The sequence below is a fragment of the Euprymna scolopes genome, chromosome 29 (assembly GCF_053919585.1).
Source record: "Euprymna scolopes isolate OS-2025 chromosome 29, ASM5391958v1, whole genome shotgun sequence".
Taxonomy (NCBI): Eukaryota; Metazoa; Mollusca; class Cephalopoda; order Sepiida; family Sepiolidae; genus Euprymna; species Euprymna scolopes.
In genome coordinates this window covers 64667932-64681636 of record NC_136510.1, presented here as the reverse complement: position 1 = coordinate 64681636, position 13705 = coordinate 64667932, and the positions used below count along the sequence as shown (strand labels likewise).

The 13705-nt window shown below is 33.6% G+C and overlaps 1 protein-coding gene across 4 annotated transcripts in view; it reads right to left on the bottom strand.

Annotated features, from left to right (window-relative positions):
* LOC145252674 (protein FAM177A1-like) overlaps window positions 1-13705 on the bottom strand; it is a 96596-nt gene that overhangs the window by 63511 nt on the left and 19380 nt on the right. For all 4 annotated transcript variants that reach the window (XM_080112467.1, XM_080112468.1, XM_080112465.1 and 1 more), the window contains exon 2: window positions 282-458. In XM_080112467.1, coding sequence (XP_079968593.1) covers window positions 282-458 — 177 coding nt within the window. The remainder of the gene's footprint in view (window positions 1-281; window positions 459-13705) is intronic.

The window sequence follows — 13705 nt, the reverse complement described above, 5'->3', positions numbered from 1 at the left end:
GAAATTCTGTACAATGTATTGAATTGAAATTTGTACAATGTATTGAATTGAAATTTGTACAATGTATTGAATTGAAATTTGTACAATGTATTGAATTGAAATTTGTACAATGTATTGAATTGAAATTTGTACAATGTATTGAATTGAAATTTGTAGAAAAAACAATATTCCAAAGTTGGCTAATGTGTGGTTCCCTGCCTGGTGGAGTTGGGATACAAGTGATTTCCCTTGATTGTGTCCCCCCCCCTTCATAAAAAGAATATAAAATGGTAAAGCCTTACTGGATCTGTAGCAGAATTATTCTGGTGTTGCACTTGATCATTCTCTTCATCAGATGAGTACTCTTCAAGTGTGCCATCGCTAAAGTGAAGCACACGCTTCGGGGCTTTCTTTTTAGCCAATATGGCAGCATCTCCATCCAATGGAATGTTAGTGAAATCACGATCAGGACTCTGCACCTACAGAACAAAAAAAAACAAATACTTGAAAAGTGAATGAAAAGAGACTGCTCACAAAACAAGTAATCATCAATTGTAAACAACAGTTGGTCTTATGTTTAAATAAGAATTTAGTTTTAATTTTGCATGCGCTAAGTAAAAAAAAAAACAACAAAAAATAATTGTTAAATGACAGATTAGAAAAATTATGTATTAAATATAAATTATTTTTATTTTCTTACAGAAGGTTAAGGTATTTTCCTGGTAAATAAACAATTATTTTTGCATTAAATAATTTTGCAAACTTTCAGTACCCCATCATATACTTAAAAAAATTAAACTTGAAACACTGATTGATTTCTTTTACCATGTTTTTTGAAAAATACTTTTCTCTGAACATAAATTTAGTTTGACAGAATGACAGGAAAGCATTGGAATACAGTAGAACCCCGGGATACAGTGACCCTAAGATATGTTTTTTTTGGCCTCTGGTTACGGTATTTGCCCTGCTTTACGGTGTTATTTATAATGTTATTTGATTATATGCATGTGCATTATATATTGTACTGTATTTTGCTCAGGCCCTTCCATATGGTGATTTCACCTCACAATCCAAACCCCGGAACAGATTAATGTTGTATCCTCGGGTTCTACTATATTAGAAAAGAGTGACCTGAATCAGGATGATTTGTTCCATATTAAAAAAATTGGAAATCTTAGCTGCAGCTCAGTGCTCCTTGAATACCTTGAAGACGATGAGATGGAGAATTGTAATGGAAATATAGAAGCAGTGGCTAGCAGGAATGATCTTATTAGGTGTTCTGTCGTGATGACAAAAATTAGTCAAGAAGCATAAGCAAAAAATGAAAATGTAGCATAATCCAACCACGTCCGAGTTATAACTATGAAGAAAGTGCTGAACAAGGATTTTTGTTAATCCTTATTTAAGAGTCACAAAAGTAGTCATCACCAAAATGTAAAAGGACAACTTTATGGAAGTCAAAATCTCCTCAACAATGTCAACTACTCAGTTAAGCTAGGGATACTCTGGTTCTTGCAGAACATACAGAACAACAGGTGGCTTGCCTACAGTTTACACAGAGTTTGGAGCGTTATGAAGACCAGGTTCACTTAAACAGTGATGGTCTTTGGATGTATTTTCAGAAAAAAGAAGAAAATCATGTCATGCCACAGCACATCTCTAAAAAGGGACTCAAATTCACTTCTGATGGCTATATTGAGTTACTGTACATTGTTGTCAAGTGTTGGGTGGAGAGACTGGCTATAAGAAGGCAATACATGTGGGAGGAGTAACTATTTAAAAACTTCTACAATATCACCAGTTGTAACATTCATCTTTCAGGTTTTCTCATTGTCTTCAATACTATCATGACAATAGATACACATCTCCATTCCATTTATTTAAACAAGAAGTCTTAGATCGAAAATGAGACTATTCTAATCAAATGCCATTTCTTGTCTCTGTTAAAGAAACAAATATTTCACTTACTCGTTTTTCTATTTCTTTCTCCTTGATGTTAATTTCTAACTCATAATACTAGAATAATAATGAGAAAGAGAGAGAGTTGTGCGCGTGTGTAAAACAGCTTTTTCAATGTTAACAAGTAACTATACCTTTTTTTTTTTTTAAACTAGCCTGAGTGCCAAGTATTGCCCGAGTATTTGGAGGTGTTGAGAAGAAAAAAAAAAAAAAAAAATGGTAGTAAGCAGGCTGGTTCGAACTCGTACCGCGAACAAGGCAAAGAACATGAAAAAAAAACCTGGCATTTTTGCTGTTGCGGCCATCGCTAAACCGGAAATGATGTAGGTTTAAATTAAGGCTAGACAATTGAAAAGAGGGGATTACTCTTGAAAATATCGGCGAAAAAAGCGACCGCTCCCTGCAGAAAAGTGCCCAGTTGAGGGTGAAGGAATTAATATTTTTGGCCAATCTTTCGATATTTGTCGTCCGAAGGGTTGAGCTTCAAAATGATATTGATCTTGTGATAATCCATTTCCTCTGTTGAAAGTTTTAGGTAGACATACAAACTTACACACATACATACATTTAAACAGACAGATGAGATTTATATTATAGACTACATACAGATAAAATAAACTCTTGATTAACATCAACTAAAGTTTCTTATATGAAGTTCAGGAATGGGAACAGGAGTTTCTTGGATTCCTCCATTTTCTACAGAAATGTTGCGATACATCCCCTTAGTTAATGGGTTATTTTTCCACATGTTTAATGTATTTTGATGCAATTACTCTAAAAACAGGGTTGCGGAGCCAAATTCGAACTCATAATAATGCCAAGAGTTAATGTCAGATTTTTTTTATCTGACTCCAATTATTACTGAATATTGGAAGACTTTAAAATGAATCAGACTTAGATATTTTGAAATTGCTGGAATCCTAGGAGTTACACCTTCCAATTTCAAAACTGTTAAAAAGGAAGAAAATAATCTACATTGCTTAAGCTTAAAATTTTTTCTTCCTTTTTAGTTTTGCAAAAAAAAAAAAAAGTTGAAATAAAGATGTTCAAATGCTGAGATCATTTCTATTTAATTTTATTATTTTTAATAAACATAGTTTATCATACAAAGATAACGTTTTTTTAAAAACTGATAGAAAAACGTTTCGCTTTCATTCAAATCAGTACTTGAACAAGTCGTAGACAAAGCCGACGGTTGTTACATTAAATAACTTGTCTATCTAACATTTAGCTGAGGCCCGAGGTCGTTTATTAAGCTTTAATCTTATACTAACAATAAGTATCTTAAGAGAAATAAATCTTCTTAGAAGATTTACAACAGGACAAAATGGTATATAATCATGTCACATTTTGTCTAGTCTGATTTCTTGAGGGGAAAACAAAATAATTATAAATTAGATAAACTTTAACCTTTTGAAGGAAAAACAAAGCTTCAAGAAAAAATTTTGTTTAACAAAATGTTATGATTAATTCAACCAGTTTGTAGGCATTTGTTAGGTCCTGAAAATAATGACTACTAGCAGAACCCGTGGAAATTCCACAATAGTTGAAAAATCATCATATAAAACAATAGAATATCCTTCAATGGAATAATCAGTATAATATTAGATCCGATGAGATCATGAATTAAAATATAAACATTTTTGTAGACAAATATCGATAACTGCTTGAGATATATTACAAAAAATAGAAGAAAGACACTGGCTTATGAAAAAAAAAAAAAAAAATTAGTATTTTGATCTGCACCAACCAGACACTGGTTGATGATAACAACTTATTATTGTAAGCTAAACCGACAGAACATTGGTTGGCTATAAATTACTTATTAGTATTGTGATCTGCACCCACCATACACTGGCTGGCAGTAAATAACTTATTAGTATTGTAATCTTTACCAACCATAGACTTAGTATTACAAATGTATGCTGTATTTTCGTGGACATTGGCAATATTGCATACCTAATGTGCTCCAACAAGTCATATCTTTTTTATTTGTGGGTCAATTTTTAAAAGAATTGCATTGATGGAAAGAGAATAGAATAAGCATTCCAATGATGTTAATTTATGCGTACAATGTTTTTATGCTCCAAGTTAAAAATGAAAAAAAACGGTAAAAAATAATGACAGCAAAAAGGGAAACTGTTTTTTTGATGTTTACATTTCATATGTAATCAAATTTGATTGGATATGGCTGAAATTTTACAGGCTATACAAACATATAAGTCCATCTCTACTGAACTTTGATTTATATTTTTACGACAAGAGGAAGCAAAGTTACGACCGAGCAAATTTAACAAAGAATATTTCAAAATAAAACAGTATCATCCATTTTCATATAGATAATAGTTTCAGAATTATGTTCATGTACAATATGTAAATATTTGATAATTATTAATTGTGTGGAAATTTCTTTAAAATGTTATCTTTTATAGAAATTACAGAATATAGAATTTAACTGGAAAATGGCTCGCTATGTGCTAATGCGCTGACCAGCGTGGAGCTGCCTACAGTCTGCATATTAATGAGTTTTGTTTGTATTCTTTTAAAAATAAAAAACTGTCTTTTCTGCTTTCAAAACGAAAGCAGAAAAAACAGTTTCATGTTTTATTCTAAGTTTGTCAATTTAAAAAAAATTATTTTCTAGTTTTTCAAATTTGATTTCCAAACACTACCGAATACAATGTACTAAAAGCGTTAAAAAACAAAATGTACAAAGTACATGCATTTCTGTTATCATGGTTTTTATAACTTCTTACTTGTACTTAAGGTAGAATTGTGTTTTTTAGTCTTCAAAAAATAAATAAAAATAACAAATAAAAGGTACTTGTGCACTTATGCTACCATGCTGAAATAACATTATTTAGAAACCCATGGGCAGGGAAGAGTGTTTTGTTAACTATTCTGTACCAACTAATTAAATAAAAAAAAGATATTGTGAAACTTGAATTTAACTTGAAAATACTATTTGAAAAAATAGTATGGTAACATAAGTGCATAAGCACCCAAATAAATATTACCAAAGTTGGACAAGTTTTTAGTGTATTTATTTAATGCAAAATGTTTGTTTATTTCGACAATTAGTGTGGAGCGTTACACAAGCACAAGAAAAATAGCCACGTAGCATCTCAGGTCTTTGAAATCTCGACAATAACTTAAAAATATACAAAATACTGTTAGAAACCCAACCAATAAATATCTTTGTGACATTGCGTGGGTTTCTAATAGTATTTTGTATAATTTTTTTTATTTAACTGAGGATATCTAAATAATAATAATAATTAGGCGGTTCGATAAAGAATTTCATTGTGATGCCTTTTGTAAATTTTTACCTTGTTTCCACCTTAACATTTTTCTTTAAAATAACTACCTCTAAAGGTTTTGGGGTATGCTGAAAACGAATATCACATTAAAATTTTCCGCAAATAAAATGTTTTCCGAATATTAAGCAATGTCATTTCTTATGTTATTGCTAGTGGCCATCTTGGTATGCACATTTGCGCATAGTTTTTCAGGGTTGCGTTTGCGCGCTACAAGACGGCGACCAGCAATAACATAAGAAATGACATTGCTTAATATTCGGGAAACTACTTATTTGCAGAAAATTTAAATGCGATATTCGTTTTCAGCATACCCTATAACCTATAAAAGTAATCATTTTAAATGTTAAGGTGAAAAAACAAGGTAAAAAATTATTGTTTTATTTCTATGACGAGATCCCTGGCGACACCAGATGATCTTGCTTTTCAAATAGAAGAAGAGAAGATGGGAGAGGATGAGGTATGGTTAGGGGGGGGCCATGCTGACACTTGGTCAGGGAAAAACAGATGTTATACATCTATCAACAACGGAAAGGTTGTTTTTAAAATCTCTGCTGAGCGAGATGAAGAATGGGGGTCAAGAGTAGGGGTCACCGCCAGGCATTGTTCGACCTGGGGTGACTAATCATGCCTAATTGGTAATAAGTAAAAACCTCAGTGCAGGTCGGGGTTGAGGTCTGGTAGAGATAAGCTCTAAGAGAAAAGAAAGAATAACTCCAGAAAGGTGGAAAGGGAATTTCTGATTTGATAAAAACGATTGGCTTTTTAGAGTTAGAGTCCTTTTATTGGCTGGCATTCGAGGCGTCTACATCGCTCTCACCCCGCCTGGGGGGGGGGACCCTCATAAGAGCTAAGTTGAAAAGCTCTTGTTCTTAGCTGGGAAATTAATTAGAGGAACTTAAGTTATACAACCTGCATCATGAAGCTTGGATCAAGAACTCGACTATAAACAAGTGTAAAACGATTTATGAATAATTATTTTGTTTCGTTATATAAAAATGTCCCAGAGTCTTTCTTTCTTTCTTGATTGCCGGCCTGAATGAAGATGCAGTTTATTTCAGATATGCCCTGAAGCCAGATGATGAAAGAGATAGACTGGATCCAGCACGAAGCCAGAGTGACGGCTGAAATCGACAATATTGCCACACGGACTTAGGGTCATGCACATTTCGCATGTCCTGAGCAGCAGAAAGATATTTTCCAGTGACCAGTGAGAGTCTGGTCACCCTTGAGGGGTCCACCACTAGATAAGTAAGAACGTAGCCCTGCTGGGTTGCATCTATGGTGCTGGGAGCAACGAACACGGCCAGAAGTACATCACAAGTATGCTCCAGTGAACCAGGTTAGCGACGGATGCGGCCTGGCCCTTGGACGAGAGAGGGTGTTAGGTTATATTTCTTTGTTTACATAGTTGAATTTTCAGTAAAACAACAGAAATAGAAATGACAAAAATTACCATCAACTGGTGAATATATAGTTGTTGTTTATCAGGATTTCTGGTATTCTGGTACTGTGAAAGCTATATCGAGGATTGATGTAGAGTACGATTTATTGTTGCATCTCAGAAAATAGGGGTATATTTTGGACCAGATAGAGACGATTTACAAAATTGAAAATTGGACTGGTCCCAAAATGCATAAGTTCTGGTCGACTATGGGAATTTCCATCTTTTACAGAAATCTAAAATCTATATGAAAATTTTTCTTTGATTTATTTCTGAGATTAATTTATATCTACCGAATTTTTTTTTTCTTTGAGGGGAGTAATAAATATCGGCCATAGATGTTCTTTAGGCATTCAATGGTTACACCCCAGATTAAGCTCTCCTTTAGTGGCGAGGCAGGTAAATATTTACTCTCAATAAAGTTATATTTAAATAGCAGTATAATACTTAGTTTTGTTCATGAATAGACATCCACCGTATGATACCATGCGCCAATTTAAAAAAAAAAAATTGAAATTTGTACATCTGAATTCATAATTCATGGCTTCTGGTAAAAAGATACATCAGATTTGACTGCATAATCAGAAAGAGCACACAATTTTATAAAAGAGTACCAAGTTTCATGAGAATAACTAAACGGTGGTGAAATTACCGAATTTCATGAAATGTTGAGGTCCATAATTTAGTCCACTAAATTTCTAAAGAAAAATGTCCACGGAAAAGCATAAATTTTGGCACTTAAAATTCTCATAGCTTTTGAACTACTGATGGTATTTGCATAATTCAAACGGTTTTAAGCATCTTTTACATAGCTCTTTTCATGCAAGTTGATCAAATAACAATTATCTAAAAAAAAAAATATCAACTTGTAATGCTAATAGACTGGCTTGCAACAAGTAACTTTGTATTGTAATCTGCACCCATCAGACACTGGCTATTGACAAATAACTTAGGAGTACTGTGATCTGCACCCACTGGATACTGGCTGGTGATAAATAACTTATTAGGATTGTGATCTGCACCCACCAAATACTGGCTGGCGATAAAAAAAATTATTAGTATTGTGATCTGCATCCACCAGACACTCGCTGGCGATAAATGATTTGAGTATTGTGATCTGTATTCACCACACACTGGCTAGCAATAAATAACTTATTAGGATTGTGATCTGTACCTATCAGACACTTGCTAGCGATAACTAATTTACTAGTATTGTGATTTGCACTAGGATTGTTCCGATTAATTGGCAGGTAATCAGCCTAATCAGCCACTTTATTGATTAATCGGTAATCAGCAAATTTGCTGATTAATTACTTTTCTCTTTCCTATTAAATTTAAATCCTTTCATCAGATAGCATTGACATATTTACATAGTAACTGCCAATTTAACTTAACATTTAATTATCTGGCCACTATTATGGCTTTTTGCCTTTATTAACTAAAATTACAAAACACAAAGTACAATTTCCAATTCTTAAATGAATATAATTAAACAATTAGATAAGAAAAAGGTAATTACAAACCAACCACAAAGTACAAATTGTAATTCTTTAAGTGAATAACTATGAAGTTCTACACCTGCTGCTGGTCTATTTCCTCTTCTATTCTTGCTACCTGCATCCTCTGCTTTCATAGTCTCCTTAGTATTTAAATTTGAAGTTGTAATGTAGAAACATTAGAGTTTCTCTATTCTCAGAACACAACAAGTTCCTCATAGGTTCATACATATTACCACCTGTACTAAAGAGCCTCTCACTATCCACAGATAAAGGTGTTGTGCTTAAATATTTTGAGGCCGGTTTACTCAGCAGTGGTAAGGTTTCCTTTTTCCACCACTGAAATGGATCATCACCTCTTGTGAGTAGTTTTAAAGCTACATAATGATCAAGTTCTTTTGCGCACTTACCTATAAGGGATTTACTCCTTTGAGTTTAGATTGTGATTTTATATTTCTGTTGTAGTTGCAGACTCCAGGTTTAACTTGGCTTCTACCTGCTCTAAGTTTTGATTTGTTACTGTAGGCTTATTCGAAGCTAATTCAAACAGGTTTGAAAGAAATAGTTTTTACCCTTAACAAAGCTTGAAGAAGTGTATCCTGCTGAATCTGCATCATTATCATCAGTAGAAGATGTAGAATCCAATTCTTAATGTTTTCAATGTCATTCTTTTAAAATTTAAATTTGAATCTAGGAAAGTTGACACAAGTTTTATTATTTAGATAGGACTAGTGAGGGGTACCCGGCATTGCCCGGGTGTTTGTAGGTGTGTGTATTTTTGGGTAAATGAAAACAAAAATCGTTGGTTATTTTTAAAAAACAAAGCCTTGACGCGCAGTTGGAAAATAATAAAGTGTGAAAAAAAACGTGCGACTTGGCAGGTGCCCGTTTTTTGATGTGTTAATGACGTCAACTTTGAGTGTGGAACAGTGTTTTATTTACCGCGAGTCTGTTCACTTCTTTTTTTTATACGAAAAAGCTTAATGCACATGCAGCGATCGAAAATTGTTGAATATTTATCCTTTGAAAGTCGGGCAAATTAAATAGACAGGCGACCCTGGTTGTTAACTCGTAGATATTATCATTTAGGTGTGATATAAAAAGTTTTAAAGAAGTTGTGAGGTGACCGATCGGTTCTTGGAAAAAAGCCTTTCTTGGACATACACGAAAATGCACACACAAACATTTTCGCTTTTATATTTATAGACTAGCGAGGGGTGCCCGGCGTTGCCCGGGTGTTTGTAGGTGTGTGTGAAAAAAAACAGGTGCCCGTGAAAAAAAGGAAGCGTTGATGACGCGTAGTTGGAAAATAGTAAAGTGTGAAAAAAAAACAGGTGCGTGTTTTTGATTGACGTGACGGCGATAGGTATTCAGCAGTTAGCATTTTGTGCGGGACAGTTTTTAATGAGGTCAATAAAAACCCGCTCCTTCGTCTCAAAACGGTCTGATATGACGAAGACGACATTGACCAAACGTTACTTAGCTCTCTAGAGACCACTGGCTTTCGGCCAGTGATTAGAGTCGAGTTTCGCTTTTTGTTTATACTGAAAACCGAATGTAACGCGTGACGATGCGGGAAATGTGGAATAATTAACGTTTGAAAGTCAATAAAATTAAATAGACAGGCGAGCTCCGTGGTTAAGTGTGAGATATTACAATTTATAGATGATATAAAAAGTTTTAAGAAGTTGTGAAGCGAGCAAGCGCTTCTCTGAAAGAAGCCTTTTGTGGACATCGAGGAAAAGCGTACATACATACATACATACATTTTCGCTTTTATATATATAGATGAAAATCAAATTCATTGAATTGCTCAACAGTGGTAAGGATTCCACTAAAGTTAGAAATATCAGAATTAGATTGGACAACTTTTGAAAAAAATAACCTCAAATCTAAAATTGTAGGCATTATCATCGATATATTCTCTGACTTGGTTCTTTGGTGATTTCTTTAATTGAACAATTTTTTGAACAAGTCCTCATTGGTAAATTGTTAAGGTAGGAATCTTATAACGTCCCAAATTATCATATAAAAAATTAACAAATCTCTTATTAAAAAATTCCAGTGTTTGCAAATCATTCGGTTTCACATATATTCCATGAAAAAGTCTTTTTGATTTATGTTTACCAGATAAAAAATATTCTGTTATTCTAAACAGCCAAGTTCATTTGCTTATTTTAAAACTGGTAAACATTAATCAGAATGGACTTTTTCTGGGCATTCAATGTAAAGCAGAACGGTCTGCACCAACTGGAATTAAATCATTTTAAACAACCACAGCATTAACTTGAACAAAGCCAATACAAAAATAAAATACATGTGAAGGAGCGGGTGCTTTTCTAACTAGTCTGTACTTTCACCTAACAATTTAATAAACAATACAAAACAAGTGATTTGTGCCACAAACATTGAAGATGGACAACTGAAGATTTTTTCTCTGTATGTGTTTGACTGGGGGAGGGGTTGAGGGAACCATCTCAAGTGGATGAAGTGATCAGTGAAGAATTCAACAGAATTGTAAAGAAATACCAATTGTATAAAGAAGTCTATCGTTGATAAATGCAGCTCTCTTTTTAAAATTAAATTGATGTTGAACATGTACGTTTACTTAATTACATCACCATGATAAACAACGTGAAAAACACTACATATAATTATTACATTTCTTGAGAACACTATTTAAGAAGTACATGGTGTGAAGAGCTGACATGTGGATAAGGCATTCTACAATATGTATTGATTAGGAATGTAATATTTCAAATCTGTATCTTTTCATAGTTTTGTGATTTTGAAATGAATACATGTTTATGACATTCGGTACATATTTCTGCTACCAAAATTGAACCTATTAGAATTTTTATTGACTTATAATGAAGTTGTAGCTGGAACTGTTTTAAAAAATAGGCATAATTACCATTATGTATAGAATTATATTGAATATTTATGGTCTTTTAATTCAGTTTTATTAATGATACTTTAAAAATGGTCCATCAGTGCAATTTTGTTATTAGAAATGATGCAATGTTTACTTTTCACACCCCAAAAATTAAGACCAAAATTAAATTAGAAATAATTGTACTTTTACTTCCTATTGTTTTCTTATACAAAGTGTGATGAAAGCATCGTGACATTTTTATTACTTTTTTTGTCGCTTTCAAAGTTGCTATATTGTAATTTATACACGTTTGTGCTTGTTCAACCTCAACAGAGTAGTGTATCCTGTTACTTTTGTTTCATTATCATTAGTGGCAAGTAGATGGAGAATCCGATTCTAAATATGTTTTTTATGCAAATCTGTTAAAATTAATATTTGCATCGTGAGTCTAGGAAAGTAGACATACACAAATTTTTATCATTTAGATAGGATGAAAATCGTGTTTTCATTGATAACCCTCAATTGTTCAACAATGGTAAGGATTCCACTAAAGCCAGAAATTCTAGAATTAGATTGGACAGCTTTTAGCAGAAATAACCTAAATTTAAGGTATCATTGATATTGTTGGAGTTCCATGACTCGCTTCTTTGGTGAACCTATTAACAACAGCTCATTTTACGAGAGCTTTTCGTTGTTCTTAATTTATTTTCAGCATATAATATGTTGAATTCCACGATGTGGTCACATCTTGAATGAGTTCGTTTTTTTTTTAAATTAAGCTAATCCTGTATTTCAGTTAACTAATTGCTAATAGAAAGTGATTAAAGTGAGAAACTGTATTTCTGTTCGCTGTAATACTTGTCTTCACAGCCTGAGTTACAATATATGATAGTTATTCTAAATCACATTCCCTGACACCAGCAAACATATTTGCTCCTAAATCCCGCAAGACTAAGAAAACTTTATTGAAGATTTTATACACATTCAAACATTGTGCAATTCTTCACTTTTTATTGCACCTGTGTGTGCACCAGGAAATGGAACAACTCTAAGCACAGGTCTGCACTGTTCAAAGTCATTTGAAAGCCAATGACTTGTCTAACTCAGAAAGGGAGCATTATCTATTGTAGCTGTCCAAATATCTGTAGTTCACTAATTTCAGCAAGAGACAATTGAATTTTTGTTTTACTTTTATAAATATATCAAAAATTATTTTACAGTGAAGTACTTTTTTTGTGGAATGCTGTAATTTGTAATAAGCCTATTTGCAATAAACCTATTAAATCCAATGTCAGATGTTACAGAATATGGTTGAATATCAACAGCAATCATTTCTCTTATCAGATAATGAATCTCTGTGACTTGTGATCATTAGTATTTCAAACTTTTATTTTGGCCAATATTATTTCTATAGTAGTTTCGTGTTTTGCTGGAGGCTCATTGTTGCTGCTACTTGTCCCTAGAATGTCTGTCCCTGAATATTCATTGTGCATCTATTTCTTATCTGCAATTTTTGCTTCTTTTAAACTCAAACAAAACAAATTTGCCCCCTCCCTTGAGGCTTGCATTCATGAATATCCGCGGGCTTAGGCCTAATTTAGATGATGTAGAATCATTTCTCCTAGCAAACACCTCAGATATCTTAGCATTAAATGAAACTAACCTACACTCCTCTATCCCCTCTAACCACTTTAACATCTCTGGTTATCTCCCACTTTGCCGTAAGGACTCAGACAAACATATGCACAGACTTGGAGTCTATAATCCAAACACTTTCCCCTTGACTAGTGAAACAAAACATGAATCGGATGACCAGGCCTTTATGTTCTTTAAACTTAATATGCAAAATAACATTAGCTACTTATATTTTCTCTACCGCTCTCCCTCGACCTAGGACTGTACCCTAATCAACCAAGTCTCTGACAGCATGGATACAACACTCTCCCTCGTCCATGTATCTGGTGACTTCAATGTCCAACACAGTGATTGGTTTAGATTCTCTACTTACACAGATGCAGCTGGCAGCATAACACATAGTTTCTCATTCCATATCACAGACGGTTATGCTTCAGACACATTTCCCAGATCAGAAAGATCAATAAGCCTCACTACTCGATCTATTTCTAACAACAGTTCCTGATGATTGTGTAATGAATGCCCACTCGGGAATGCTGATCACGCTGTAATAATGATAGAAATCGCCCTAAATTCTTGACCCAAAACTGAAGATCCATTGCTCAAAATGACAAGGTATTATAAAAAGTCTGACTGGGATGCCATCAGGGATCTCATCAGAGATGCCACATGGAGAAACATCTTTTCTCTTCCTGCTGAACAGTGCATAAATGAGACCACTGAATGGTTCAAAATGGCAATTAAGGCACATGGTCTCACGAAAATTTTATAGCAAACCCCACTGTTCCCAATGGTTTACTTCTACTTGAGCAGCTGCCATTGCTCAAAGGCAGCATGCATACCACAGATTTAAATGACATAAGTCCAGTACAAATAGACAAAAGTTTATAGAAACTAGAAGTTATTGTAAGAAAGAAATAGCCGCAGCTAAGAGAGAATATACCAAAACCACCAGAAAATGCCTTGAAGCACAGAAATTAGGAACCCATGATTTCTGGAA